The sequence below is a fragment of the Indicator indicator genome, chromosome 8 (genome assembly GCF_027791375.1).
Source record: "Indicator indicator isolate 239-I01 chromosome 8, UM_Iind_1.1, whole genome shotgun sequence".
NCBI lineage: Eukaryota > Metazoa > Chordata > Aves > Piciformes > Indicatoridae > Indicator > Indicator indicator.
This window is the reverse complement of record NC_072017.1, coordinates 3,341,738-3,366,741: the sequence shown is the minus strand read 5'-3', so window position 1 is coordinate 3,366,741 and position 25,004 is coordinate 3,341,738. Positions and strand designations below refer to the sequence as shown.

At 45.7% G+C, this 25,004-nt stretch overlaps 1 protein-coding gene across 1 annotated transcript in view; it reads right to left on the bottom strand.

The window, feature by feature from the left end:
* Positions 1 to 25,004, bottom strand: part of TEC (tec protein tyrosine kinase) — a 34,237-nt gene that overhangs the window by 5,673 nt on the left and 3,560 nt on the right. Inside the window, exons 2-14 of the mRNA XM_054383319.1 lie at positions 18,860 to 18,961; positions 17,022 to 17,103; positions 15,354 to 15,482; positions 12,048 to 12,088; positions 11,407 to 11,588; positions 9,847 to 9,912; positions 7,777 to 7,831; positions 7,536 to 7,615; positions 6,885 to 7,018; positions 4,631 to 4,705; positions 3,102 to 3,273; positions 1,796 to 2,012; positions 847 to 911 (exon numbers count right to left, since the gene is read on the bottom strand). Of these exons, the coding sequence (XP_054239294.1) occupies positions 847 to 911; positions 1,796 to 2,012; positions 3,102 to 3,273; positions 4,631 to 4,705; positions 6,885 to 7,018; positions 7,536 to 7,615; positions 7,777 to 7,831; positions 9,847 to 9,912; positions 11,407 to 11,588; positions 12,048 to 12,088; positions 15,354 to 15,482; positions 17,022 to 17,103; positions 18,860 to 18,961 (1,400 nt within the window). The remainder of the gene's footprint in view (positions 1 to 846; positions 912 to 1,795; positions 2,013 to 3,101; positions 3,274 to 4,630; positions 4,706 to 6,884; positions 7,019 to 7,535; positions 7,616 to 7,776; positions 7,832 to 9,846; positions 9,913 to 11,406; positions 11,589 to 12,047; positions 12,089 to 15,353; positions 15,483 to 17,021; positions 17,104 to 18,859; positions 18,962 to 25,004) is intronic.

Genomic DNA, 25,004 nt, shown 5'->3' with positions numbered 1-25,004 from the left:
CAACTCTGAACCCTCCACCCCAGGAGAATCCCAAACTCATGGAGCAACCTCTTTCTATCCTTTATTATAGAGATTCATTATTATCTCTGCAGCATGAGCTCTGCCGTCCAAGACACAAGTTCTCATGTGCTGGGGTTGGACTTGATGATCTTTGAAGGTCCCTTCCAATCCCTAACATCCTGTGAGCCTGTGATGTGCCTCCTCCATCATTCCAAGGTTAAAATTTGTAATATTTTTCACAGGTGCTACAGAGAGTTGTTAATAGAAGACCACTCAAGACCATGGTGTCAAAGCCAGCAAGCACTGGACACACTTCCTGAGAAAGAAAAATGCCTAATTTTGATTTTCCAGAATTGAAATGAATTAAGGAAAGGGAGAGGGGACAGGCTCTGCTCAGTGAAACCCTGGGATAGGACAAGGGGCAACAGATAGAAACTACAGCACAGGAGGTGCTGCACTGTAAGGGTCCCAGAGCACTGGCACAGGCTGCCCAGAGAGGTTGTGGAGTCTCCTTCTCTGGAGACTTTCCAGCCCCATCTGGATGTGTTCCTGTGTGACCTGTGCTGGATTCTATGGTCCTGCTCTGGCAGGGAGCTTGGACTCAATGATCTTTGGAGTTCCCTTCCAACCCCTAACATCCTGTGAGCCTGTGAAATCACCACATGACCACAGAATGAACAAACTTTTAAGCCACTGGAAAAACAAAACAACACAGCACAGCAACTGAACCAAAGGATGTTCCCTAGAGAGGTCAAATAAAGATCATTTTTGCCTGCAGTTTTGCTTGCTAGGGCTATGCGAATCTTCTCAAATCCTCAGAGAGGTGTTTGCACACTCAAGCCATACCTTGTCATCCCAAAATCCGACACTTTGACCACTCCTGAGTCGCTCACCAAGCAGTTCCTGGCAGCCTGCAAAGGGAATGGTGAAGAGCTGGCTGAAAAGCTTGCAGTGCCTTGCAGACAAACGGCAAGGGTTTCATGAGAGCTTTGTCTTCACTGCTTAGCAGCTACACCAATTTGCCAAGTCCAGTGGTGTATTCTCATGTTAAAAGGTACATGTGCCTTTGTTTTGTTAAACCATCTTGAGAAGCAAACAAAAACCCAAGCAAAACTGACATAAAAAAAAAAAAACACCAAAACCCCCACAAAACCAAACAGAACAAAACAAACCCCATGAGCAAACAAACAAAAAAACGAACCACAAGAAAAAAAAAGATGGTCTCAAGGGATGAGTGACCAAAATGGCACCAACACAAAACAGAGGCAGGCTCTTATGCCAGCGCAAATAGCTACTAACTCTTCATTTAAAAAAAAATAAAATAAAAAAATAGAGATTTCATTTCATTTTCTTAGATGAGAGAAACTTGTCGTCATTTTCTGTTCTGAGCAGTTTTAGAACCTTGATTAGATCCTAAAAAGCTAATTATTGACATTTTCTGCAAGTATTAGATCCTAAAGAGCTAATTATTAACATTTTCTGCAAGAGCACAAGTGGTTATTCACAAACAAGCTGTTTCAAGAGGGAACAGGTAAGTTCAAAACCAAGGCTGTTTCAAGAAGGAATAGGTAAGGACCCCTCCAGGGAGCTCCAAGACTCTCCCCATGGACTGAGAGACACCAAACAACCCTCCAGGAGACCCCTCCAAGACCTATTAGGACTCCCCAAGAACCATCCTCCCCACCTTCCACAGGTCAAGAGAACCCCCAGTGTGTGCGTGACCCCTCCAGGAGTCCCTTCATGGACCAAACCCCAAAAGTGTCAGAGGGATGTGGTGCCTAAAAGGGGATGTTACCAGGTCTCTGTGGATGAAGCTGTTCCTCTCCAGGTACTCCATTCCCTCACAGACATCTTGGCAGATGGTCAGCAGGACATCTTTGCTGAGGGCTCCCCGTTTCTGTCTCAGGTAGTTGAGCAGGCAGCCGTGCTCCATGAACTCGGTCACGATGTAAATGGGTCTCTGTTGTGTGCACACACCGTACAGCTGGACCAACTTAGGATGTGTTAGCTTCCTGCAAAGATCAAGGCCATATCATTACTGCCTCCTCCACCCACTCCTAGCTCTCCACCACACCAGACTACAATTAAAGCACAGCATTAGAGGCATTTTTGTAATCAGTACACAGCATTGGCTGGGTCCAGTCCTGTTCAACATCTTCATCAATGACATTGATGAGGAAACAGAGAGTTTGCTGATGATACCAAGCTGGGAGGCTTGGCTGATTCACCTAAAGGCTGTGTAGTCATACAGAGACTTGGCCAGACTGAGAGCTGGGCAGAGGGGAGCCTAATGAGGTTCCGCAAGGATAAGTGCAGAGTCCTGCACCTGGGAAAGAAGAAAACACTGCAGCAGTGCAGGTCAGGAGGCAAACTGCTAGAGAGCAGCCCTGTGGAGAAGGACCTGGGAGTGCTGGTGGGTAACAAGTTCTGCAGGGGACAGCAATGTGTCCTTGTGGCCAAGGAGGTCAATGGGGTCCATTCAGAGGAGTGTGTCCAGCAGATCCAGGGAGGTTCTCCTCCCCCTCTGCTCTACCCTGGTGAGACCTCACCTGGATTATTGCATCCAGTTCTGGGCTCCCCAGTTCAAGAGGGACAGGGATCTGCTGGAAAGAGCCCAAAGGAGGGCTACAAGGCTGATGAAGGGACTGGAGCACTGCCCTATGAGGAGAGGCAGAGAGCTCTGGGGCTGGTTAGTGTGGAGAAGAGAAGACTGAGAGGGGATTTAATCAATGTCTATCAATATCTGAGGGCTGAGTGCCAAGAGGGAGGGGACAGGATCTGCTCACTTGCACCCTGGGATAGGACAAGGGGCAATAGAAGCTACACCACAGGAGGTTCCACCTCAACAGGAGGAGGAACTTCTGCACTGTGAGGGTCACAGAGCACTGGAACAGGCTCTCCAGAGAGGTTGTGGAGTCTCCTTCTCTGGAGCCTTTCCAGCCCCATCTGGATGTGTTCCTGTGTGACCCGTGCTGGATTCTCTGGTCCTGCTCTGGCAGGGGCGGACTCGATTTTTGGAGGTCCCTTCCAACCCTTAACATCCTGTGAGCCTGTGATCAGAGGTCTGAACTGTCAACAGCAGTGCCAAGCAGACAACTCACATCATTACTTTAGCTTCTTCAATGAAATCCTCTTCATACATGGCCCCTTCACGGATGGCCTTGATGGCCACTTTGTACTGCGCCCTCCACTTGCCCAGCCGCACCACGCCGAACAGCCCGCTCCCCAGCTCCCTCATGAACGTCAGCTCTGAGGGATTGATTTCCCATTTCTCTGTAAAGCAAAGCAAAGCAGAGCTCAGCAGTGCTGTGTTGAGCAGCTGACCAGCAGGTGATAAGGAAGAGGAAAGGGAAACTGCACTGCAGTGCATTAGGGACTGTAGGGATGAAACGACTTCAAATTAACTTGACAACTGAGGGCTTCTGTACACCACAAAGGTACTTTTGGTACTTCTGCCTACTTTTAGGCAGGCATCAGGTTTAAGCAGTTCCTGGCTAACACAAAAGGCAAAACTCAAAGTCTCCTGAGGCCACTAATTACATCCTGATGTTATCAGACCTGATTTTAACAAGCTCCTGTCAGAGGAAGTTGTGCCAAGGTAAAGCAGCTGTTCTTGTCACCTGATGTGCCATGCTTGAAACAGGTTATTCCAAATTTATATTAAAAAAAATAAATAAAACAACCCCTCCCCAGAAATCAAAGTGCCACAGTTGAGTCATAAGCCTGGAGACTTATGAAGGAGCCAAAGGCACAGCTCTTGAATCAGGTAGAGCTCAAGGTGTCCACAAAAAGAGTGGAGGAAGATGCTGAATTTCCCTGGAGCACCAGCAACACGTTCTGCTTCTTCTCACTCCTGCCCTTAGCACCACACACCTCCCACCAGCTCTGATGCCTTTGCATGCCAGTCTTCTGAGAAAGGTTATCTAAGGTACAGCTTGGACCCGCCCAAGTTAGCACAGGCAATCATACACAGAATCACACAGCAACATTCAGGTTGGAGAAGACCCTCAGGATCACCAAGTCCAACCCAGAACTCTACTCTACAAGGTTCACCCTGAAACCATATCCCCAAGCACCACATCCAAACCGCCTTGAAACACATCCAGGCTTGGGGACTCAGCTACCTCCCTGGGCAGCACATTCCAATGCCTGACCACTCTTGGCTGGGAAAAATTTTTCCTACTGTCCAGTCTAAACCTACCCACTCCCTCTTGTTCTATCACTAATTTACTTGTGAGAAGAGACCAGCACCAACCCTCCACAACCTCCTCTCAGGTAGTTGTAGACAGCAATGAGGTCTCCCCTCAGCCTCCTCTTTTCCAAACTAACCATCCCCAGCTCCTTCAGTCTCTCTTCATCAGATTTGTTCTCCAGGCCCTTCACAGCTTCCTTGCCCTCCTCTGCACTGGCTCCAGCACCTCCACATCTCTCCTGTATTGAGGTGCCCAAAACTGGACATACTCAAGGGGAGACCTCACCAGAGCGGAGTACAAGGGGACAATTACCTCCCTGCCCCTGCTGGAGTAGGGATGGTACAAAATGAAGTCTCTTCCAAAAAAACGTTGTAGCATCTTAACAGACTTAAAGTCACCAGGAACTAGATGTGTAGATGAACATAACACACAATTACCATAGCTGAATCCTGCTGTGGGTGGTGCTGTTGTCTTCTTAGGGGTCACAGGGTACCGCAGCCTAGTCACGAGACCTGAGGTTCAAGGATAATTCAAGAGACAGTTAATTTCTGCAATGGTGCCAGGCAGCAAATCAGACATTTACCACTGCAGCCTTATGCTGAAAGCTGTGTATAATGATATCCTCCCCTGCTGGGTTGTGCTGACCCTTCAAAGTGGCTACAAGAGGTACTCAGGACAACTCACTGCATCTCCTTTGCCACTGAGTGATGGGTATAGATATACTCATCTATACATAGGTCATACAGTGGTGCTGGCACCAACAAAAACTGAGGACTCCTTTCATAAATCGTATCAGAAAGATTACCTAAAACTCATAATGTTATTTTTGAGCAGTTGGACTTGATGATCTCCAAAGCCTCTTCCAACCTCAGCAGTTCTGTGATCATTTCTATTTCAATTCTCATTCTAATCACAGCATCACAGAAACATTCAGGTTGGAAAAGTCCCTCAGGATCACCAAGTCCAACCCAGAACCCTACTCTGCAAGGTTCACCCTGAAACCATAGCCCCAAGCACCACATCCAAACCACCTTGAAAAACATCCAGGCTTGGGGACTCTACCACCTCCCTGGGCAGCACATCCCAATCCCTGACCACTCTTGCTGGGAAAAAACTTTTCCTAATGCCCAGGTTAAACCTACCCAGTTGTAGCTTGAGGCCATTCCCTCAATACAATTCTATGATCATTTCTATTTCACACATACAAATCCCCACCAGTTTCACCTGAAGATTTTATAGATACAGACCAAATGCTGCTTGCTAGCTGAATATTCTCCAACAATGTGATATTGACAAAAGGAATGAAGCAATTAAAAATAAACAGTAAAATCACTTATAATAAAATGAAAAAAAGCAGGACTATGGTTTTGGAGCATAATTCCCAGAAAGGCTTTTTCCAGCACATCATCAGGAAATGCTGGGCCATCTAAGTTTGATAGAAACATCTGGAAAATCTAGCTCATGAGGGGAATTTATTATGCTCTGGGCTTGAAAAAAAAAAACCCAAAACCCACATCAATCTATATCAGTATCTGTGCCTTGAACTCAATTGGTAAATTCTCCCCATCCTATCATACAGTAGTACACCAGCACCAGCTGTAGGTCTGAAGTGTCTGAGCTTCACAAAGACTTCTCTTTAGAGATTTCCTGAACCCCACATTACTGTTCCCCTCATCTGTTTGCTGTATGGAAGGGTAAAACTGTCTCAAGTAGTGGTAACCTGCAGGTAAAACAAGCACTGGGGGAGTACCATCCCTGTCTGAAACACAATTCTTGGTACCATGGTTCTCAGCAAGTCAAAGAAATGAGAGTGGGAAAGGCAGTGGAGGGAACTGTGTGGGGACAGAGATGTTGTAGCACAGGTATCATTGCACAGAAATGATGAGCAGAGGTGTAGAAGCAACCACAGAGAGGAGTTTGCTAATTCTGATGCCCTTTGCTGCAGTGATGTCCCAAGTATAGGACACCCCTCCTAGCTGAGAGGCAAATGGGGAACCTGGTCTTGTTGGGGATGTCCCTGCTGTGGGGAGGTTGGACTGGATGACTTTTGGAGGTCCCTTCTGGTCTGGACCATTCTATGATGCTATGATATGGAGCTGAAGGAACGATTTCTTCTACAGCTGTTCTTTTACTCTATTAACAGGAAGATACTTTGTATTCAACATAAAACTTCATATCTCATCAATGTCTATCAATATCTGAGGGGTGGGTGTCAAGGGGAGGGGCCAGGCTCTTTTTGGTGGTGCACAGTGGTAAGACAAGGAACAATGGGTTCAAACTTGAACATAGAAGATTTCAGCTCAACATGAGGAGAAACTTCTTTCCAGTGAGGGTGACAGAGCCCTGGAACAGGCTGCCCGGGGGAGTTGTGGAGTCTCCTTCTCTGGAGACTTTCCAAAACCCTCCTGGATGCATTCCTGTGCAGACTACCCTAAGTGATCCCGCTCTGGCAGGGGGGTTGGACTTGATGACCACTTGAGGTCCCTTCCAACCTCGGATATACTGTGAGACTGATATTATTGCCTATACTGAAAAAAAAAAAAATGCAAAATGCAGTGTCTCCTGACTTGCCTAAGAAGGAAGCTTCTATAAAAACCTGAAAATCCAAGTCCTAAAAACCACCTCACACTCCTTTTCAAATCAATCCTGACTGGCAGGGGAAAAAAAAAAACCAACAACCAATTCATCTACCTGCTGCATTGTGTTTATGATACTCTATGATTTCTGGAATGGAGTTGAAGAGATGTTTTTCTGCGAGGTAGTACTGCTTTGGCGATGTCACTGTTTCTTTTATATGGTAGTGTCTTATTCCTGATGAACCTTCTCTGCAAAAAAGAAAACCACAACAAATAACCATTAGTAACCACACAATGGCATTTCTTCTGATTTTAAGAGAAGCAGGATGACTTGGAAAAGGAAAATGAAAGGGCTGGGGTGGATGTCCAGCCTCACATGCTATGGGAACATTTTTGAGTATCAAAGATCACAAGTGCTGATGACTCACCTGCATCTCAGTGCTCAGACCAAGTTGAAGATTAACCCACAAAAGGTTAATTTTCAGCCTGCTGAGCTGCCTGATCCAGTTCACCACACTCCAGCGAGCACTTGGGCTGGCAGGAGGGAAGAGATTGAATGGAGAGGGGGAGCAAGACCTCCTTCTTTGGGTGAAGGTTCAGGTCTCCACTGAATTAAACCAAACGTGACCTAGCCATGGAGCTGAGCAGCTCATTTTGGTCACCCGCATGCCCTCATTTCTTTATTCAGCTTTCTCCTGGGCTGTTGGCTACAAAAACAAATGGTTTCAGATGCTAGAAGCTGTGCAGAGCAGCCACAGAAACTCACCCTCCAAATTTTGTGTAAAGGGAAACTGTATACAGGCCAGGCTGGCTTGAGTCTCTCACCACAAACCCACCTTCTTTATCCTAAAATGCAAGCACAGAGACAATTCTGTACAAGTGATCTTCAGGCTTTGTGTCTCTGACTCATTCTGTGATTTGCACATGCCAAACTAAGCCTCTGCTTTAATAAAAACAGCTGCTCTATGTAAATTTTGCAGGTAATACTGCAAGGCTGCTGTGCTCACCTCGTTTCTGAGGAGCTGCTCTGCCTTGCTTCTGTTCAGGTTTCTGCTGTACCACCTGCAACACAATACCAGTAACCAAAACTTCTCCAAGGCGTACAATGTATATGTAGTGCTTAAAAGGAGGTATTACAAAGCTGCAGACTTGATAATTTCATAAAATTAAGGCCAAGAAGTGGACCTTTGGTAATGTACAAAACAAAAGAAATCAGTCTCTGCTACATTGTGCAGTCATCCCATAAAAACACCCTGCCACAAACCTAGTCAGAGCCCACAGAAGCCAATCAAGTTCAGGGAATTGAACTACTTCTGTGGCAAAAAACACTTCTCAAGCACACACAGGCTGATGGCAGCAGCTGCTCTGAATGGCAGCCCAAGGGCAGGCTGGCAGCCCTGGGGAAGGAGCTGCCTGCACAACAGCTGAGCCACCTGCAGAGCTGGCTGCTAGGCTGCTCTCATTCAAGAACTTCATGACTCTGATTTTCCAGGGGGAAAAGAGGAGGTTGAAAGTGAATGAAATGTCAGAGTTGCACATCCCTGAGCTGGGTGCTGCACAGGCAGGTTAAAGCAGCTACAGAAGCACTGACATTTCAGTCAGCTGCAGTAAATCATATGAAAAAGGGAAAGCATGAAGCTCACAGAACCTCCCTGAGCTGGGCTGTCACAGCAGGAACTGAGCAGGGAAGTGGCACAGCAGCCTCCAACCAAGTTCTGCTGTTTTGGAGATAGTGGTTTCTTGCAGTCAGTAGATATCCTGAAGTAATCCTTCCTGAACTGCGTGGTGACTCAGAATTACAGCCCCAAGGAAGTAGTATGGCACAAAGTGGCTGGACCAGATAAGGCAGCCCAGTTCCTTCTTTTCCTGCCAGCCCCACAGCCTAGCTCAGAGCAGGGGGGGCAGGACTCTTAACAAGAGCCTCAAAGATGGGAAAGCAATAAAGAATAATTCCCTCTAGTAAAGCTGAGGGCAAAATCCCAGAGGAAATTTTACCTTCTGTCAAAACACAGTGGCTGAGAAGAGTTCTGGAAATACTTAATGGGGCTTCAGAAACCAGTTCTAATTATTACTTCTTTACAGCTCCATTTTTAGATAAAAGTCATGAAATATCTCTTAAGTTCTCAGGCACAACAGATCTGCACTGAGATTTGACAACCAAGAACAAGAGGTTTGGAGATGACAGTGTTAAATTTTGTCCTGATGTGCTTAAATAAGTACTCCATAATTAAACATCAAGTGCAAAAAAAGTTGGGTTTTTTGGGAGGCTTGTTTTTTTTTTTTTTAAAGCAAAAATGAAACCAAAAAGCCCACCATCAAACAAAATCAAAATAGCAACAAAAAAAACCCCAAAAGACACACACAAACCCCAAACCCAAATCAAACACGTATGCTATTGTAGCTGATAAGACTTAAAATGCACCAAGCAGTGTATTTGCTTGAAAATTAGAGCTGCCTTCCAAAAATCCCTCATCTGTTGTTTGTTTCGAATTATTTCAATTCTTTACTACTCTGTTCTCTTACTGCCACACACTCCGGACAGACCCAGCTGTAGTCCAATTGGGGTTGGACTAGATGATTACCAGAGGTCCCTTCCAACCCCTGCCATTAAGTGGTATGAAATTATTTTTGGTTGGAAAACACCTTGAAGATGATTGAGTCCAACCATTCCCTAACCTTACCAAGTCTGCTGCTGAACCACATCCCTCAGCACCACATCTGCCTTTTAAACACATCAAGGGATGAGGATTCAATTTAATATGAAACCCCCCAATATTCAGCAGACTTAGGTAGATTTCTTTTAAAGTTTCCCTTTATTAGAGAACTGGAAAGGGTTGCTTTGCTTTAATACTAGTGGCTTCAAAAATTACATGCCCCATGGCCTGACTTGACTCTATATTGTAAGTCACAGTTAAATCAAGGAGGAAAATCAGAATTTATATGCAGTTTCATCTCTGAGCTCCATGTCATTAAATGTAAATAGTTGCTTTCCCAACTTCCAAACTCCATGGTCATTCTTAAAGCATAGCTTTCATTTTATGAAAGATCCAGATTTTAAAGTCAAGATAGTCACTCACTCATATTGCTCAAGGTTGTTGGACTTCTTTCCTGTTACATAGTTGCTTGGAATATATCCTTGCTTTCTAGAAAGAAATAAAGATATAACCTGAGTGAAAACATGTGAAATTGCATGCCTAGGAGACAGGGTTTCATCCTGCTCCTTACCAGGTCCCTCACTGTCATTTATTTATTTTAGTTAGGTATTTAGTTATTTATTTTTTACTGCCCCACCCACTCTACTACTGATTACACAAAAGTCTACTTTTCCACTTCAACATTTCCACATTAACTTTCACTGCACCTAGAGAAGTGACACAAGCAGCAAAAGTGTCCAGCACAACCAGGAGAAGGAGTGAAGAGGAGTTACCCTCTGCTGCTCTGTCACTGCAGAGACAGAGACCTCTGCTGCTCAGAGGTCCCAGTCAATCACTGGAAATAGGTTTGGAACCTGGCACAGGTTGATAACTTTGCAGTCACCCCCAACATACTGCAACAGGGACCTAGTAAATGTTGAAGTATGGAAACTTTCACCTTTACAACCACAGGGAAAAATTTGAATCTAGGGAATGGGAAGTTGCAGTCATTAAGGCATCCAACTGCAGCTCTCTCTCTCAACTCATTTAAAGATTGCCCCTAATGATCCAGTTGTTAAATAAGAGGATGATTATTCAAGTCTGGAAGCCAGAGCCTGCTGAGCTAAGTGTTATCCATATACTGCTTCCTAATGAGCCATTCCCCAGGGAAGCAGGAGTACTGCACCAGTCCAGCAAGGGCTTGCAGGCTGGATGATGATGCCTCTAATTGGGAAACCATAGAGCCCACCAGGAAATATAATTGGAAAAGCTTCCAGTTCTGCAAACGTCTTTGCACTCAGGCCCCACAATCTATTGAGAATTCCACATTTTCAATTTGGTTTCTATGTGGAGATAAAGATGTGGATAAGATTTCAGGTCTGGGTTTGAATACACCTGTTGGCACATAGTCAGTATAAATGACTCCCCCCTGGGGGCGTTCAAGGCCAGGTTGGATGAGGCCTTGAGCAGCCAAGTCTAGTTGAGAGGTTTCCCTGCTCATGGTGGGGGGAGGTTGGAGTAGATGATCTCTGAGGTCCCTTCCAGCCTAAGCCATTCTAAGATAAAGCAGAGGGGAAATTCTTAACTGCACGTTCTGGTTTTCTTCTGCCTTTGAGTAATTAATTCTTTTATCCTACCTAAATATTTTAAAGCCAACAGCAGCTGTGTTCAAGCCTCTAATGAATTTGCTCTAGCTTGGTGATAGTTTGGAAATAAAAAGGCACAAGCTCATCCAGGGATTTGCTAATCAATTTACAACTCCTAAGGTAGAAGAGCTAAGACTGCCCAGGGAGGCTGCGGCTGCCTCTTCCCTGGGGATGTTCAAGGCCAGCTTGGATGAAGCCTTGAGCAGCTGAGTCTAAGTTGAGAGGTGCACATGGTGGGGAGGTTGGAGCAGATGATCTCTAAGGTCCCTTCCAACCCAACCCATTCTAGGATTCTATGACCACAGCATGGAAATAGCCTTGTGAACTTCCTAAGAAAAGCCAAGGAAGTCAGGTTTACCCATATTTGTCTTTTGCTTTCCACCAGTGGATGTCATTCTTCTCAATCACTGTGTATTCTTCACCCTTTTCTAATCTCAAATCATGATGTTCTGTAGGCTCAAAGTCATACATTGCTACCACTATCTCCTCCTCTTCATTGCCATTTTCTTCAACTGGAGGAACAGGTGGTGGAGGCCTTCTCTGAAAACAACCCAAAATTATTATCATCCCACTCTGCTCCATCATTCCACCCCACCCACCCTTACCAGCAAACCACTGCAAACCAGCTGAGCTTCCCAGAGGCAAAAGCTGGGCTGGTTCTGGCTTTCCCCAGGAGTGAGCTGTGGTGGCCCAGGGAGGGCAGCTGCATTGTGTGGCAGATGATCATCCAGGTGCTATCCACGGGGCTGGCTCACACTGCAGCCCCACAGCAGGGCAGTGCAGCTGGATTTGGCTTTTCAACTGCCTCTCCCACCAGCGGTACAGGTGTTGCTAAATTTCCTCAGGATTGTTCCCACCCTGAGACAGAGCAAGATGCCTATTCACTGATGCATACAGAAACAGACCTTTGCTCCATCATATGGAAAGGATCTCAGGAAATTTAAACACCACCTGAAAAAGCAGCAAGTATCTATTCAACATTTTAGAGACTCTACCTACCACACTTTTCTCTGGCATTGGAGATGGCAATCTCCTTATACCTAGAAAGGAAGCAAAGGAAAGGATTTGGGACTACTTAGCTATAGATTTAAAAGCTCAATAAAAAAAAACAAATTTAAGATTCAGGTAAGATCTTAATACCTTAGCTAGCTTTCAGAATAGCTTATTGAGACAGAAGGCAAAGACAGCTCCAGTTAAGCATTAGGAAGATGTTGGTGACTGAGTCAGTCAGTAGGCTACATCTACCCACATCCAGAACTGGCAATGACTGTGCCACACAGAAATCCCTAACCCAGAAATAGATGAGAAATAAAGAAAGGAATAGAAATAAGACATAAAGGTATGTAAAAAGGAAGCAGTGCTCCTGTCATCATGATAATCTAGAGGTTTGTTGCTATTAACATCTGTTCTCAAATAAATAATTCTCCTCCTGACCCTAGCTTCACTAAGTAAAGCATCAAATTTGTGTGCATGTTTTTATTACTTCTCTCAGATTTTTTTTTCTGCTCTGCTTTCTTCCACACTGAGCTGTACATGGTTTACATTTTCATAGATTCATAGAGCCTGCAGTTCATGCACTTGGTGGCATGGTTTAGCTGATGTGGTGGTGTTAGGTCATAGAATCATAGAATTGTTAGGGTTGGAAGGGACTACAAGGATCATCCAGTTCCAACCCCCCTGCCATGGGCAGGGACACCTCACACTACAGCAGGTTGCTCACAGCCACATCCAGCCTGGCTGCAAAAACCTCCAGGGATGAGGCTTCCACCACCTCCCTGGGCAACCTCTTCCAGTGTCTCACCACCCTCATGGGGAAGAACTTCTTCCTAACATCTAATCTGAATCTGCCCATTTCTAGTTTTGTTCCATTCCCCCCAGTCCTGTCACTACCTGACACCCTAAAAAGTCCCTCCCCAGCTTTCTTGTAGCCCCCTTCAGATACTGGAAGGCCACAATGAGGTCACCTTGGAATCTCCTCTTCTCCAGACTGAACAGCCCCAACTCATTCAGTCTGTCCTCATAGAAGAGGTGCTCCAGCCCTCTGATCATCCTGGTGGCCCTTCTCTGGACACCTTCCAGCATGTCCAGATCCCTCTTGTAATAGATGCTCCAGAACTGGATGCAGTACTCCAGGTGGGGTCTCACCAGAGCTGAGCAGAGGGGGAGAATCACCTCCCTTGCCCTGCTGGCCACACTTCTCTTGCTGCAGCCCAGGATGTGATTTGCTTTCCAGGCTGCAAGTGCTCACTGCTGGCTCATGTTGAGCTTATCCCCCAGCACCCCCAGGTCCCTTTCTTCAGGGCTGCTCTCAAGCCAGTCCCTGCCCAGCCTATATCAGTGCTTGGGATTGCCCCCACTCAGATGCAGGACCTTCCAACTTGGTCTTGTGGAACCTCATGAGGTTGGCTTGTGCCCACCTCTCCAGACTGTCCAGGTCCCTCTGGATGGATCCCTTCGCTCCAGCCTGTCTGCTGCACCACACAGCTTGGTGTCATCAGCAAACTTGCTGAGGGTGCCCTCAATGCCACTGTCCATGTCACTGATAAAGATGTTGAACAAGACTGGTCCCAGGACTGAGCCCTGATTTTGCCCAAGTACGGCTGGCCATGAGCCACTGATTATTCTTCAAGTCTTTTAGGGCAACTAAATCCACAGATCCTCAGCATTGCCACCAACAAAGGAAATCATCCAGACAATGCTGATTTCACTAGGAGGTAAGCAATGCCTTCGTTTATTTTCCTGCAAAAGAAAATTAGTCCTTAAACTGAGGACTAACTAATGACTGTGTTATAATGTAAGAGAAGACTGCAGTGAGGGTCACACTTGCACATCACTGTGTGCTGCAGCATCCACTGAGGAACAAGCAGAAGCTGTGATTTGGATGCTGGAAGGTGCAGAAGCCTACAGAACCCACAGAATGCAGTGGGTTGGAAGGGACCCTCAAAGGTCATCTTGTCCAACCTTCCTGCCATGAGCAGGGACATCTCCAACTAGATGAGGTTGCTCAGGGACACACTGAGTTTGACCCTGAATGTCTCCAGGCTTCAAGTACATCTCTGGGCAACCTGTTGCAGTATTTCACCACTCTCATTGTAAAGAACTTCCTCTTAATGTCCAACCTAAGTCTACCCTGCTCCAGTTTCAAAACATTGCCCCTCCTCTTATCACTACATGCTCTTCTTAACAGAACTTCCCCAAGGAAATCTGGATTCATCCTAGCTCATTTGGGTACAGTTCTTTCCCCAGGAAGTCAGGGTTCATCCTGGTTCATCAGGGTTCATCCAGGTTTAACATGCAGATGTTGACAAACATCAGTGCTGTGTCTGTAAACATTTTAAGCCTTCTTCTATCACTTTTACTCTGATGTGGTAGCACTGGATGCAACTTTGAAGTTACCTATCAGATCTGAGAGCTAGCAAGCATTTCAAGCTGATCTTTTTCACCAATCAGTCTGAGGTAAACACTTAGTCAGAAAAGTTTCTGGTGGGATAAACAAAGCCAAGTGAAAAAACCTGGAATACTGTGTCCAGTTTTGAGCTCCCCAGTTCAAGAGAGACAGAGACCTGCTGGAGAGAGTCCAACAGAGAGCCAGGAGGATGCTTAGGGGTCTTGAGCATCTCCTCTATGAAGAGAGACTGAGAGCCCTGGGGCTGTTTAGTCTGGAGAAGAGAAGACTGAGAGGGGATCTGATCAATGTCTATCAATAGCTGAGGGGTGGGTGTCAAGGGGAGGGGGCCAGGCTCTTTTGGGTGGTTCACAGTGATAAGACAAGGAACAATGGGTTCAAACTTGAACAGAGAAGATTTCAGCTCAACATGAGGAGAAACTTCTTTCCAGTGAGGGTGACAGAGCCCTGGAACAGGCTGCCCAGGGGGGTTGTGGAGTCTCCTTCTCTGGAGACTTTCCAAACCCACCTGGATGCATTCCTGTACAGACTCCCCTAAGTGATGCTGCTCTGGCAGAGGGGTTGGACCTGATGATCTCTGGAGGTCCCTTCCAACCTCTGATATACTGTGAGACTCTGAAATTCAGCAGCCTCAACTATCCCTTTCAGCTTTCTCTAACCATTTTCTGCAAGGACTTTGATATTTTCTACGAAACACTTGGAAATGAAGCAACCATTGTTGCCTTAAGTTTAGGCATGGTACCAACTATTCACTCTGCTCTTCTTGCCTAATTTGTAAGGCATTCAGGTGTGATGACAGGATCATATAATAAAAGCAAAAAAAAAAAAAAAACACCACCAAAACAAAATCCAAACCAACCAAAAGCCAAATCAACTCTTACGGGAAGAGATATACTCACTGTTTTCATAGAGATTATATTTTTCACAGCCAGGTGCTAACTTCTCTGTCTGTCTGCAGCACTGATAAATTCCCTCTGTCCAGAATTTGGGATGGTATTTTATCATTATATTGCTGTTGTTCTTTATTTCTAGAAGAAGTAATTAAAAAAGATATACTGAAAGATTTAAAATATTTTGGATAAATATTGCAATAGCTTTGAGTCAGTCTTTGTTTGGCCTTCCTCAAGCTGTGCTTCTCTTAAGGACCTTCTTACAAGTTTCTGTGGAAGTGATAAAAATGTTAGTAGAGGGCATTTTTATTATGATAATCCAGGACTTTATTCCAGGAGAGAGTGATGTACTCCCTGCCTAAACTAAACTAGCCACCCCAGCAGGGCTTTGGTGCATCCACAAAGGGAGATCCTCAGAATCAGGCAGGCAGCTGTGAAGGTCCTGGGGGCTCTCTGCCTGTCCCTTTTCTTTTTACTGCTTCTACAAGTGACTCAATTTTCTCCACAATTAGTACCTTGGAAGGAAAGATAGCTGACATTTAGCACTATTCCATGGCACAATGCCTCTGTTTGGTTCCAGCAGCTCCTTACTCCCCCATCCTAAGAGCTTGCTGAGTTTGAGAGGTTATATTCCTTGACCTGTGGCTCTCAGAAATCACTTCTTATTACTTTAGAGAGCACCTTCAATTAATGTGAGCATTTGATGATGGCAGAAAGCATTAAAAGGTTCTTGGAGAAAAGAAGTCTTTGCTCATTGTGATAGTGTCAGGTAGCTTGCATCTCAGTGGAGATGCCTCCTGCCTTTTGAGTGAGGCCATGAACTAGCTTGGAAAAGCTCTTTGATGGTCTGTACATCGTGCAAAAGCACAGAGTCAGAGTCTAATTGCAGCTGGGCCTCACAAATCAAATTAAATCAGTCTGATTGTTCGATACTTCCAGTACCTGTTATCCTGTGCTGTGTATGTGAATGACAAACCAGCCCAATTAAAAAAAACTAAAAATCAGTGCATCAGAAGCTTTACCATTTTATTTTTCTAGCCTGGTGTGGGTTGACACCACAGGGCAGCCAAGTACCCACGCAGCAGCAGCCGCCGCCAAGTACCCACAGCACCTTGCCCACTCCTTACCCAGCTGGACTAGGGAGAAGGTAGAGCAAGAGGAGAAAACTTGTGGCTTGAGACAAAGAGAGTTTAATAACCACACAAAAGAGGGGAAAAAAACCCAGACAACAATAACCCAAAAGTGATACAAAGGCATCACCATCTCCCACAAGCAGAACAATGCCCAGCCAGTCTCTGAGCAACAGACAATATAGAAGCCAAAAAAAAAAAAAAACAACCCAACCTGTCTTCCCTCACCTCAGTTCATATTGCTAAGCACAATGTTATACAGCTTAAAACATTCCTTGGGTCAGTTCAGGTCTGCTGTCCTGCCTGTGCCACCCTCCCAGCCTCTTGCCCACCTCCAGATTCCTCACTGCAGGGGCAGAGGGGGAAAAAAAGGCAAAGCCTCCATGCTGAGCAAGCTGCTCAGCAGCAGGCAAAACACTGGTGTGTTTTCAACACTGTTTTGGCTACAAAGCCAAAAGACAGCACCAAGGTAACTCCATCCTATCCAGACAGCTCAAGCAAAGGCATCTATGTATGTCAGAAATTGATTATGAACAATTTCCATTACCTTCTTTCAGATTCCTCACCCACTGATCCCGGCTTTGTGCACTCGGAGCAAAAATATAAAGTGTGTTAGCATCGTACACAACCTGGAGCAGGAAAGCAAAGAAGAAAGAAATCAAAATGCATTCACCTGGTAAATTTCAGTTATTTATTCCCTGGGGAGCAGAGGGAAACAGAACAAGACAAGTGACTGAGAGTTAGGGCTGTTCAGACAGGAGAAAAGAAGGCTCCAAGGTAACCTTACTGTGGTCTTTCAGTATCTGAAGAGGGCTACAAGAAAGCTGGGGAGGGACTTTTTTGGCAGTCAGGGAGTGATAGGACTGAGGGGAATGGATTCAAGCTAGAGAAGGGAAGATTTAGATTAGATGTTAGGAAGAAGTTCTTCCCCATGAGGATGGTGAGACACTGGCACAGGTTGCCCAAGGAGGTGGTGGAAGCCTCATCCCTGGAGGTTTTTGCAGCCAGGCTGGATGTGGCTGTGAGCAACCTGCTGTAGTGTGAGGTGTCCCTGCCCATGGCAGGGGGGTTGGACCTGGATGATCCTTGAGGTCCCTTCCAACCCTGACAATTCTGTGATTTTTTTTTCTATGAAAATGAGCGTATTCAGGAGCACAAATGCAGAAACTGGGAAAGGTTTTTAGGGTTTCCTATTCATAGATGATGCTTTCAGTAGAACAATGAAGGATTTTGTAACACAGTATTATCTTGAGAGCCTTCCTCAAAATATTTGCTTCACCCTGTGTTTTCTAAAACCATTTCAGTTTAACTTCAAAAGCTGTTTCATAATCAGATCCCCTTTGGTCCCAGCCATTTCATGGTTCCTTGTGATTCTGTAGTGCTCTGGGGTGATTCTAGCCTTTTTTTTTTTCTCCCCACTGTTTTGATTGAAGTAAAGCAAGGATTGCCCTGGAAGAAAGGTGGCACAGTCCCCGCTCTGGCAGTGGAATTCACCCTCACTTCATTTCAATCATCCCCTCTAATATAAGCAGAGACAGCATCTTACCTCCTCATATTTATATAGAATCACAGAATTGTCAGGGTTGGAAGGGACCACAAGGATCATCCAGTTCCAACCCCCCTGCCATGGGCAGGGACACCTCACACTACAGCAGGTTGCTCACAGCCACATCCAGCCTGGCTGCAAAAACCTCCAGGGATGAGGCTTCCACCACCTCCCTGGGCAACCTCTTCCAGTGTCTCACCACCCTCATGGGGAAGAACTTCTTCCTAACATCCAATCTGAATCTACCCATTTCTAGTTTTGCTCCATTCCCCCTAGTCCTGTCCCTACCTGATAGCCTAAAAAGTCCCTCCCCAGTTTTTTTGTAGCCCCCTTCAGATACTGGAAGGCCACAAGAAGGTCTCCTTGGAGCCTTTTCCTCTCCAGACCCTTTTCCCCCCTCTAAGCACTTTGTTCTCTGTGTTTACTTCTGTCCAAGTTCACAATGGAAGAAAAACCAACAAGTTTTATCTTGATTTCACTTATTCCTGTATAATTTAATGGTAATTACATTTAATTTAACATGAAGGAATGAAGACAGGGACAATGGGCTGCCAGCTAATCCATTTTGGAGCAAACCCAAGATCAGACACTTGGCCAATCAAAACTTGAGCACAGAGGGGAGGGAAAAGAAAAAGACAAAGTGTATGAGGCACAGCTCCCAAGTGTGGGACTGCAGGGGGAACAGAGTCTGCTGGGGACAGATTTTAATCACTGATCCTGAACCACCTCACACACAGCCCCAGGCAGCCAGAGAATGGGCTCAGTATTTAGCAGGGCCAGTGACTGCAAGCAAGTGAAAAAGCACTGTAAGATATATATTCTATATAAAAGGCACCTACCTGAAATGGGTATTTATTCTGACATGGAATAATGCCATCACTTTTTACAACTTCTACACATTTGATCCTTGAAACATCCACAGATCCTTTTCTGTACTTTTTCTGTAAGAGAAAAGGAAAAGAAATAATGCAAAATCAATTTTTTTATCTAATCATCTCTTCTTTTTTTTCCCTCCCCAGCAGAGACTTCTTATTTTCTCTTTCACTTACCATACTGATGGTGTTTTTCACTTGAAGAATTAAAGATCCACAGTGGTGGAAGGGTAGAGAGTCCAGTAAAACTGCTAGCAAAAAGTACCACTTCTTTCTACACAGACTTTCCAATCAGTTGTAATCACAGTTTTCATCTACTCTGCTAAAAATAACTTGAGTACAGATGAAGGAAGTCTTTCTCTTGATGATTTTAAATTATGATTAAAACTGATGAGGAAAATAAGTGCCCATGCATCTGTTGTAGTCCTAAAACCATCACAGCATCATCTAATCTGCTCCTTCATTCTGTTGCTCAAGGTGTTCCACCATTGGATGTTAGGAACAAGTTCTTCACCATGAGGGTGGTGGAACACTGGAACAGGTTGCCCAGGGAGGTGCTTTGGGCCCCATCCCTGGAGATGTTCAAGGTGAGGCTGGACAGGGCTCTGTGCAACCTGATCTAGTTGAGGATGTCCCTGCTGAGTGCAGAGGAGTTGGACTTGGATGAGCTTTGGAGGTCCCTTCCAACCCAGACTATTCTGTGATTCTGTGATCAAGATAAAGTAGTGATAGCCTACATTTAACTAAACACATCAGATTTAAAAGGATTATTTTAATTTCTAACACCCACAAAACAAGAACTTCAGATCTACCAAAGCTACTGCACCCCTTCCCTAACGACAGACACAAGCCTCTTGAGAAGCCTACAGAAAGAAACACAGAGCAGTAACAAAGGTATAAAAATGCTATAGCCCAATAAAGATAACAAGTAGATAAAAATACATGTCTTGAACTCACACTAAAGGTTGCAATTTGTGGGGTTTTTGGTTTGTTTGTTGTGTTAGTTTTTAATATATCTGCTTGCTGAAATTAGCAAAAGGGAAGTGACTCTACAGAAACAACTGTAGACAGCTGCTCAACACACAAAAAAGCCATAAATACTTCACATGTGCCTGTGCCTCAGAAACATGAGGGACAGTTTTAGAAGCCCTGCTCCTTGTTCACAATGAGGATGCCAGACCAGGCAGTAAGCCTTGTTTCCATGAAATGCAAAAAGGAATAATCTGTTTTCCATTATTTAACATATAAGACACAATATCAAGTTAAGGCACTAGGCTTATGTTGTCAGATATGAGAACAAAAATATATGAATAAATAATTCCTTAACAAAAAACACTCTTAGCGCACAAGAGGACAAGAAATACTTAAGTGTTACAGTATCACAATACATTAGAGGTTGGAAGGGACCTCCAGAGATCATCAGGTCCAACCCCCTCCAGAGCAGCATCACTTAGGGGAGTCTGCACAGGAATGCATCCAGGTGGGGTTGGAAAGCCTTCAGAGAAGGAGACTCCAACAACCCCCCTGGGCAGCCTGTTCCAGGGCTCTGTCACCCTCACTGGAAAGAAGTTTCTCCTCATGTTGAGCTGAAATCTTCTCTGTTCAAGCTTGTACCTGTTGTTCCTTGTCTTACTATTGTACACGACCGAAAAGAGCCTGGCCCCTTCCTCTTGACACCCACCCCTCAGCTATTGATAGACATTGATCAGATCCCCTCTCAGCCTTCTCTTCTCCACACTAAACAGCCCCAGGGCTCTCAGTCTCTCTTCACAGGGGAGATGCTCAAGTCCCCTAAGCATCCTCCTGGCTCTCTGTTGGATTCTCTCCAGCAGGTCTCTGTCTCTCTTGAACTGGGGAGCCCCAAACTGGACACAGGATTGCAGCGGTGGTCTCAGTAGGGCCAAGAAGAAGGGGAGAAGAATCTTCCCAGCCCTGCTGGACACACTTTTCTTGTCAGGTAAATATACAAACAGCTCATCCCCTGCACACTTGGAACTACTCTTCTGCTGAACAGAGCAGCTTTTGAGCTGCAGAAGCCCTTATTGGGACAGCAATGTGCCCTTGTGGCCAAGAGGACAAATGGGATCCCAAGAAAACTGTGTCCAGCAGGTCTTGGGAGGCTCTTCTACCTCTCTACTCTGCCCTGCTGAGACCACACCTGCAATCCTGTGTCCAGTTTTGGGCTCCCCAGTTCAAGAGAGACAGAGACCTGCTGGAGAGAATCCAACAGAGAGCCAGGAGGATGCTTAGGGGACTTGAGCATCTCCCCTGTGAAGAGAGACTGAGAGCCCTGGGGCTGTTTAGTCTGGAGAAGAGAAGGCTGAGAGGGGATCTGATCAATGTCTATCAAGACCTGAGGGGTGGGTGTCAAGTGGATGAAGGTGCCAGGCTCTTTTGGGTGGTGCCCAGTGACTGGACAAGGAACAATGGGTCCAAGCTGGAACACAGAAGGTTCCACCTCAACATGAGGAGACACTTCTGTATGGTGAGGGTGACAGAGCACTGGAACAGGCTGCTTAGAGAAGTTGTGGAGTCTCCTTCTCTGGAGACTTTCAAAACCCACCTGGACATGTTCCTGTGTGGCCTGCCCTAGGTGATCCTGCTCTGGCAGGGGGATTGAGAGGAGGTCCCTTCCAACCCCTAGAACTCTGATTCTGTGATATTCCCTGTAGCAGATAAAATGTCTCTTCAGTGTATTTCCTCTTTGCTGACGAAGATATTGTGCTGCTTACCCCCACAAAAATTGGAGCTGGAGGGGTTAAAAATACAAAGAACATTCCAGCTGGCAAGAAGCTTAATGAAAAACTGGCAGATGTCAGCCCAGTTGTCAAGAAATAGCTAGGTCCTGTCTCACCCATTCTGTCTCTCTCTTTGTGGTTCATACTATTCCTTTCTCCCTTGCTTATCTCCATGTAGGAAATCCTGCAGCCAGCAGTATGTGACCCATGGAACTTGTGTTCTCACCAGTATAGAAGGTCTCAGCATCACTGACTTCTCCTTTTATGGAGCTGCTCTGCAACTGCACAAAACCTCAGAAAAGCCTGGCTCAGCCAAGACCCCCAGAGAGAGCTTCTGCAGTAGAATATGCTCCAAAGCAAATGTGAGATGGGCTTTGTAAATCTCCTTTTCTTTCAAATGCTTCTTAAAGAGCATTACCATTCAGCAACTCAGAAGCATTAGACACTGTTGCAGCTTCCTCTTGAGAGGCATTTTACTGATGGTGCAAATATAATCACTGCCACTAGATGTTGGAGGATCACATTTTCCAGCCTCTGATTTTCCAGTGTGTCAGATATAGAATCATAAAATCATAGAATTGTCAGGGTTGGAAGGGACCTCAAGGATCATCCAGGTCCAACCCCCCTGCCATGGGCAGGGACACCTCACACTACAGCAGGTTGCTCACAGCCACATCCAGCCTGGCTGCAAAAACCTTCTTTACAGTGAGGGTGACAGAGCCCTGGAGCAGGCTGCCCAGGGGGGTTTGTGGAGTCTCCTTCTCTAGAGACTTTTCAGCTCCACCTGGATGCATTCCTGTGCAGACTCCCCTAAGTGATGCTGCTCTGGCATGGGGTTGGACTGGATGACCTCTGGAGGTCCCTTCCAATCTCTTACATACTGTGATCCTGTGACATAAAAGATTACACTTCCCAGCCCATCCTGGGACCTCTCTAGCCTCTGGAGACCTGTAGCCAATGGTTTTAGACATCCCAGTGCCTTAAACCCACGACAACACCACACTAGGAAAACCTAACTAGCACAGCTTTTTGGAACTCTCTATTGCTGTCCTGCTCCAAAGGCAGCACTTGCACAATATCAGTGCTGAAACAAAACTACACAATTTCACCCTGAAACCTCCAGCTTGAATGGGCCCTAGCCCTTTGAAAGTTAATTTTCCTTCCTTAAAATAATACAGTGGTAATTTCAGTACCTTCCGTCTCCCCTCTATTCAAATTACAAAAGCCAAATACCACTCTCGCAGAAGAATTTTTTTTCCATAGGAAGAGCCTTTCAAAATTAGCAACCCCCAAGAATGTTCAAGAGGGATGGGGGGGGGGGGAATTCTGCCTTTTTTTCTTTTTTCATATAAATTCTGGGGGGTTTTTTGTTAGTTGTAATAGCTCTTCTGTTGACACAAAGAAGTTTTCACACAAGTCTGATCCTGATGGCAAATATCACTGCTGCCAGTGAAGGTAAGAGCATCGTGCAGCTCCCCTAGACAGGCTCATCAGAAAGCTGCCTTCTACTTCACTCCACAAAACCAATCTTCTACATTAGACTGAAAAGTTTCCTCTCTGGGGCTATTATTTGCCTTCTCTGTAGAAGCAGCAAATAGCTTCTGCATACTGATAAATAGCTAAGTGCTCTGCCTACCCTAACACTCTCTCTGCAGCCCCTCCAGAGCTAAGAGGATACTGCAGCAGAGACTCTCCCCCATTTTTGTCCTCCCTTTGATGCCACAGATCCCCAGTGGAGACTCCACAACCTCCCAGGGCAGCCTGTTCCAGTGCTCTGTCACCCTCACTATAAAGAAGTTTCTCCTCATGTTGAGATGAAATCTTCTATGTTCTACTTTGAACCCACTGTTCATTGTCTTATCCCTGTGAACCACCCAAAAGAGCCTGGCCCCCTCCACTTGACACCCACCCTTCACATATTGATAGACATTGATCAGATCTTCTCTTCTGCAGAGTAAACAGCCCCAGGGCTCTCAGTCTCTCTTCACAGGGGAGACGCTCAAGTCCCCTAAGCATCCTCATGGCTGATGTTCAGGAACAGCCTGGATGAGGCACTTGGTGCCATGGTCTGGTTGATTGGATAGGGCTGGGTGATAGGTTGGACTGGATGAGCTTGGAGGTCTCTTCCAACCTGGTTGATTCTGTGATTTTAAGTTTAAACAAGGTTTTACCCTGCTGCCAGTAGCTACACTTATGAGATGATTCCTTTTTGTTCCAAGTAGGTATGTGGCATTTTACAGAAATAACCAGGTTGGAAAAGATCTTTGAGATCATCAAGCCGAACCTTCACCCCACACCATCTGATCAACTAACCCATGGCACTCAGTGCCTCCTCCAGGTTTATTTTAAACACCTCCAGGGATGGTGACTCCACCACCTCCTCAGGCAGCCCATTCCAATGGCCAATCTCTCCTTCTGGGAAGAATTTCTTCTTAACATCCAGCCTAAACCTCCCCTGGTGCAGTTTGAGACTGTGTCATCATAGGATTTAAAAAAAAAAAATAGAGAGAGAGAAGAGCACTTCCACACCTAACAGGGTCCGTGTTAAAATCTCAAGTTCACAAGAAAAACATTTCATAGAATCATAAAATCAACAAGGTTGGAAAAGACCTCAGAGATCATCGAGTCCAACCTATCACCCAGCACCTCATGACTAACTAAACCATGGCACCAAGTGCCACATCCAATCCTTTCCTGAACACCTCCAGGGATGGTGACTCCACCAGCTCCCTAGGCAGCACATTCCAATGGCCAATCTCTCTTTCTGGGAATAAATTTTCTCCTCACTTCGAGCCTAAACTTCCCCTGGCATAGCTTGAGACTGTGTCCTCTTGTTCTGGTGCTGCTTGCCTGGGAGAAGAGACCAACCCCCACCTGGCTACAACCTCCCTTCAGGTAGTTGTAGAGGGCAATGAGGTCTCCCCTGAGCCTCCTCTTCTCCAGGCTAAACACCCCCAGCTCCCTCAGCCTCTCCTCACAGGGCTGTGCTCCAGACCCCTCCCCAGCCTCATTGCCCTTCTCTGGACATGTTCAAGTGTCTCAATGTCCTTCTTCAATTGAGGAGCCCAGAACTGGACACAGTGCTATGGTTGGCTGCTTTCTGTCATCATAAATGTTCCACTTATGCTACCAGCCGCACCAAGCATCTAATTCTGTCACCTTATTTACAATCCCAGCTTGCCCAAGCTGTGAGTATTGACTCATCTGGTTAACAAGATTTCCTTTCAAGCTTGTCTTTAAAAAGAAGTGGTGGTGTGACTGCTCATGTGACCACAAACCAGGCCTGCTGGCTTTCTGTTCTTTTTGAATTCTCTCCACTGGATTTTTGTTGAAGGTAAAATGGAAAAAGCAAAACCAACCAACCCAAACTAGAA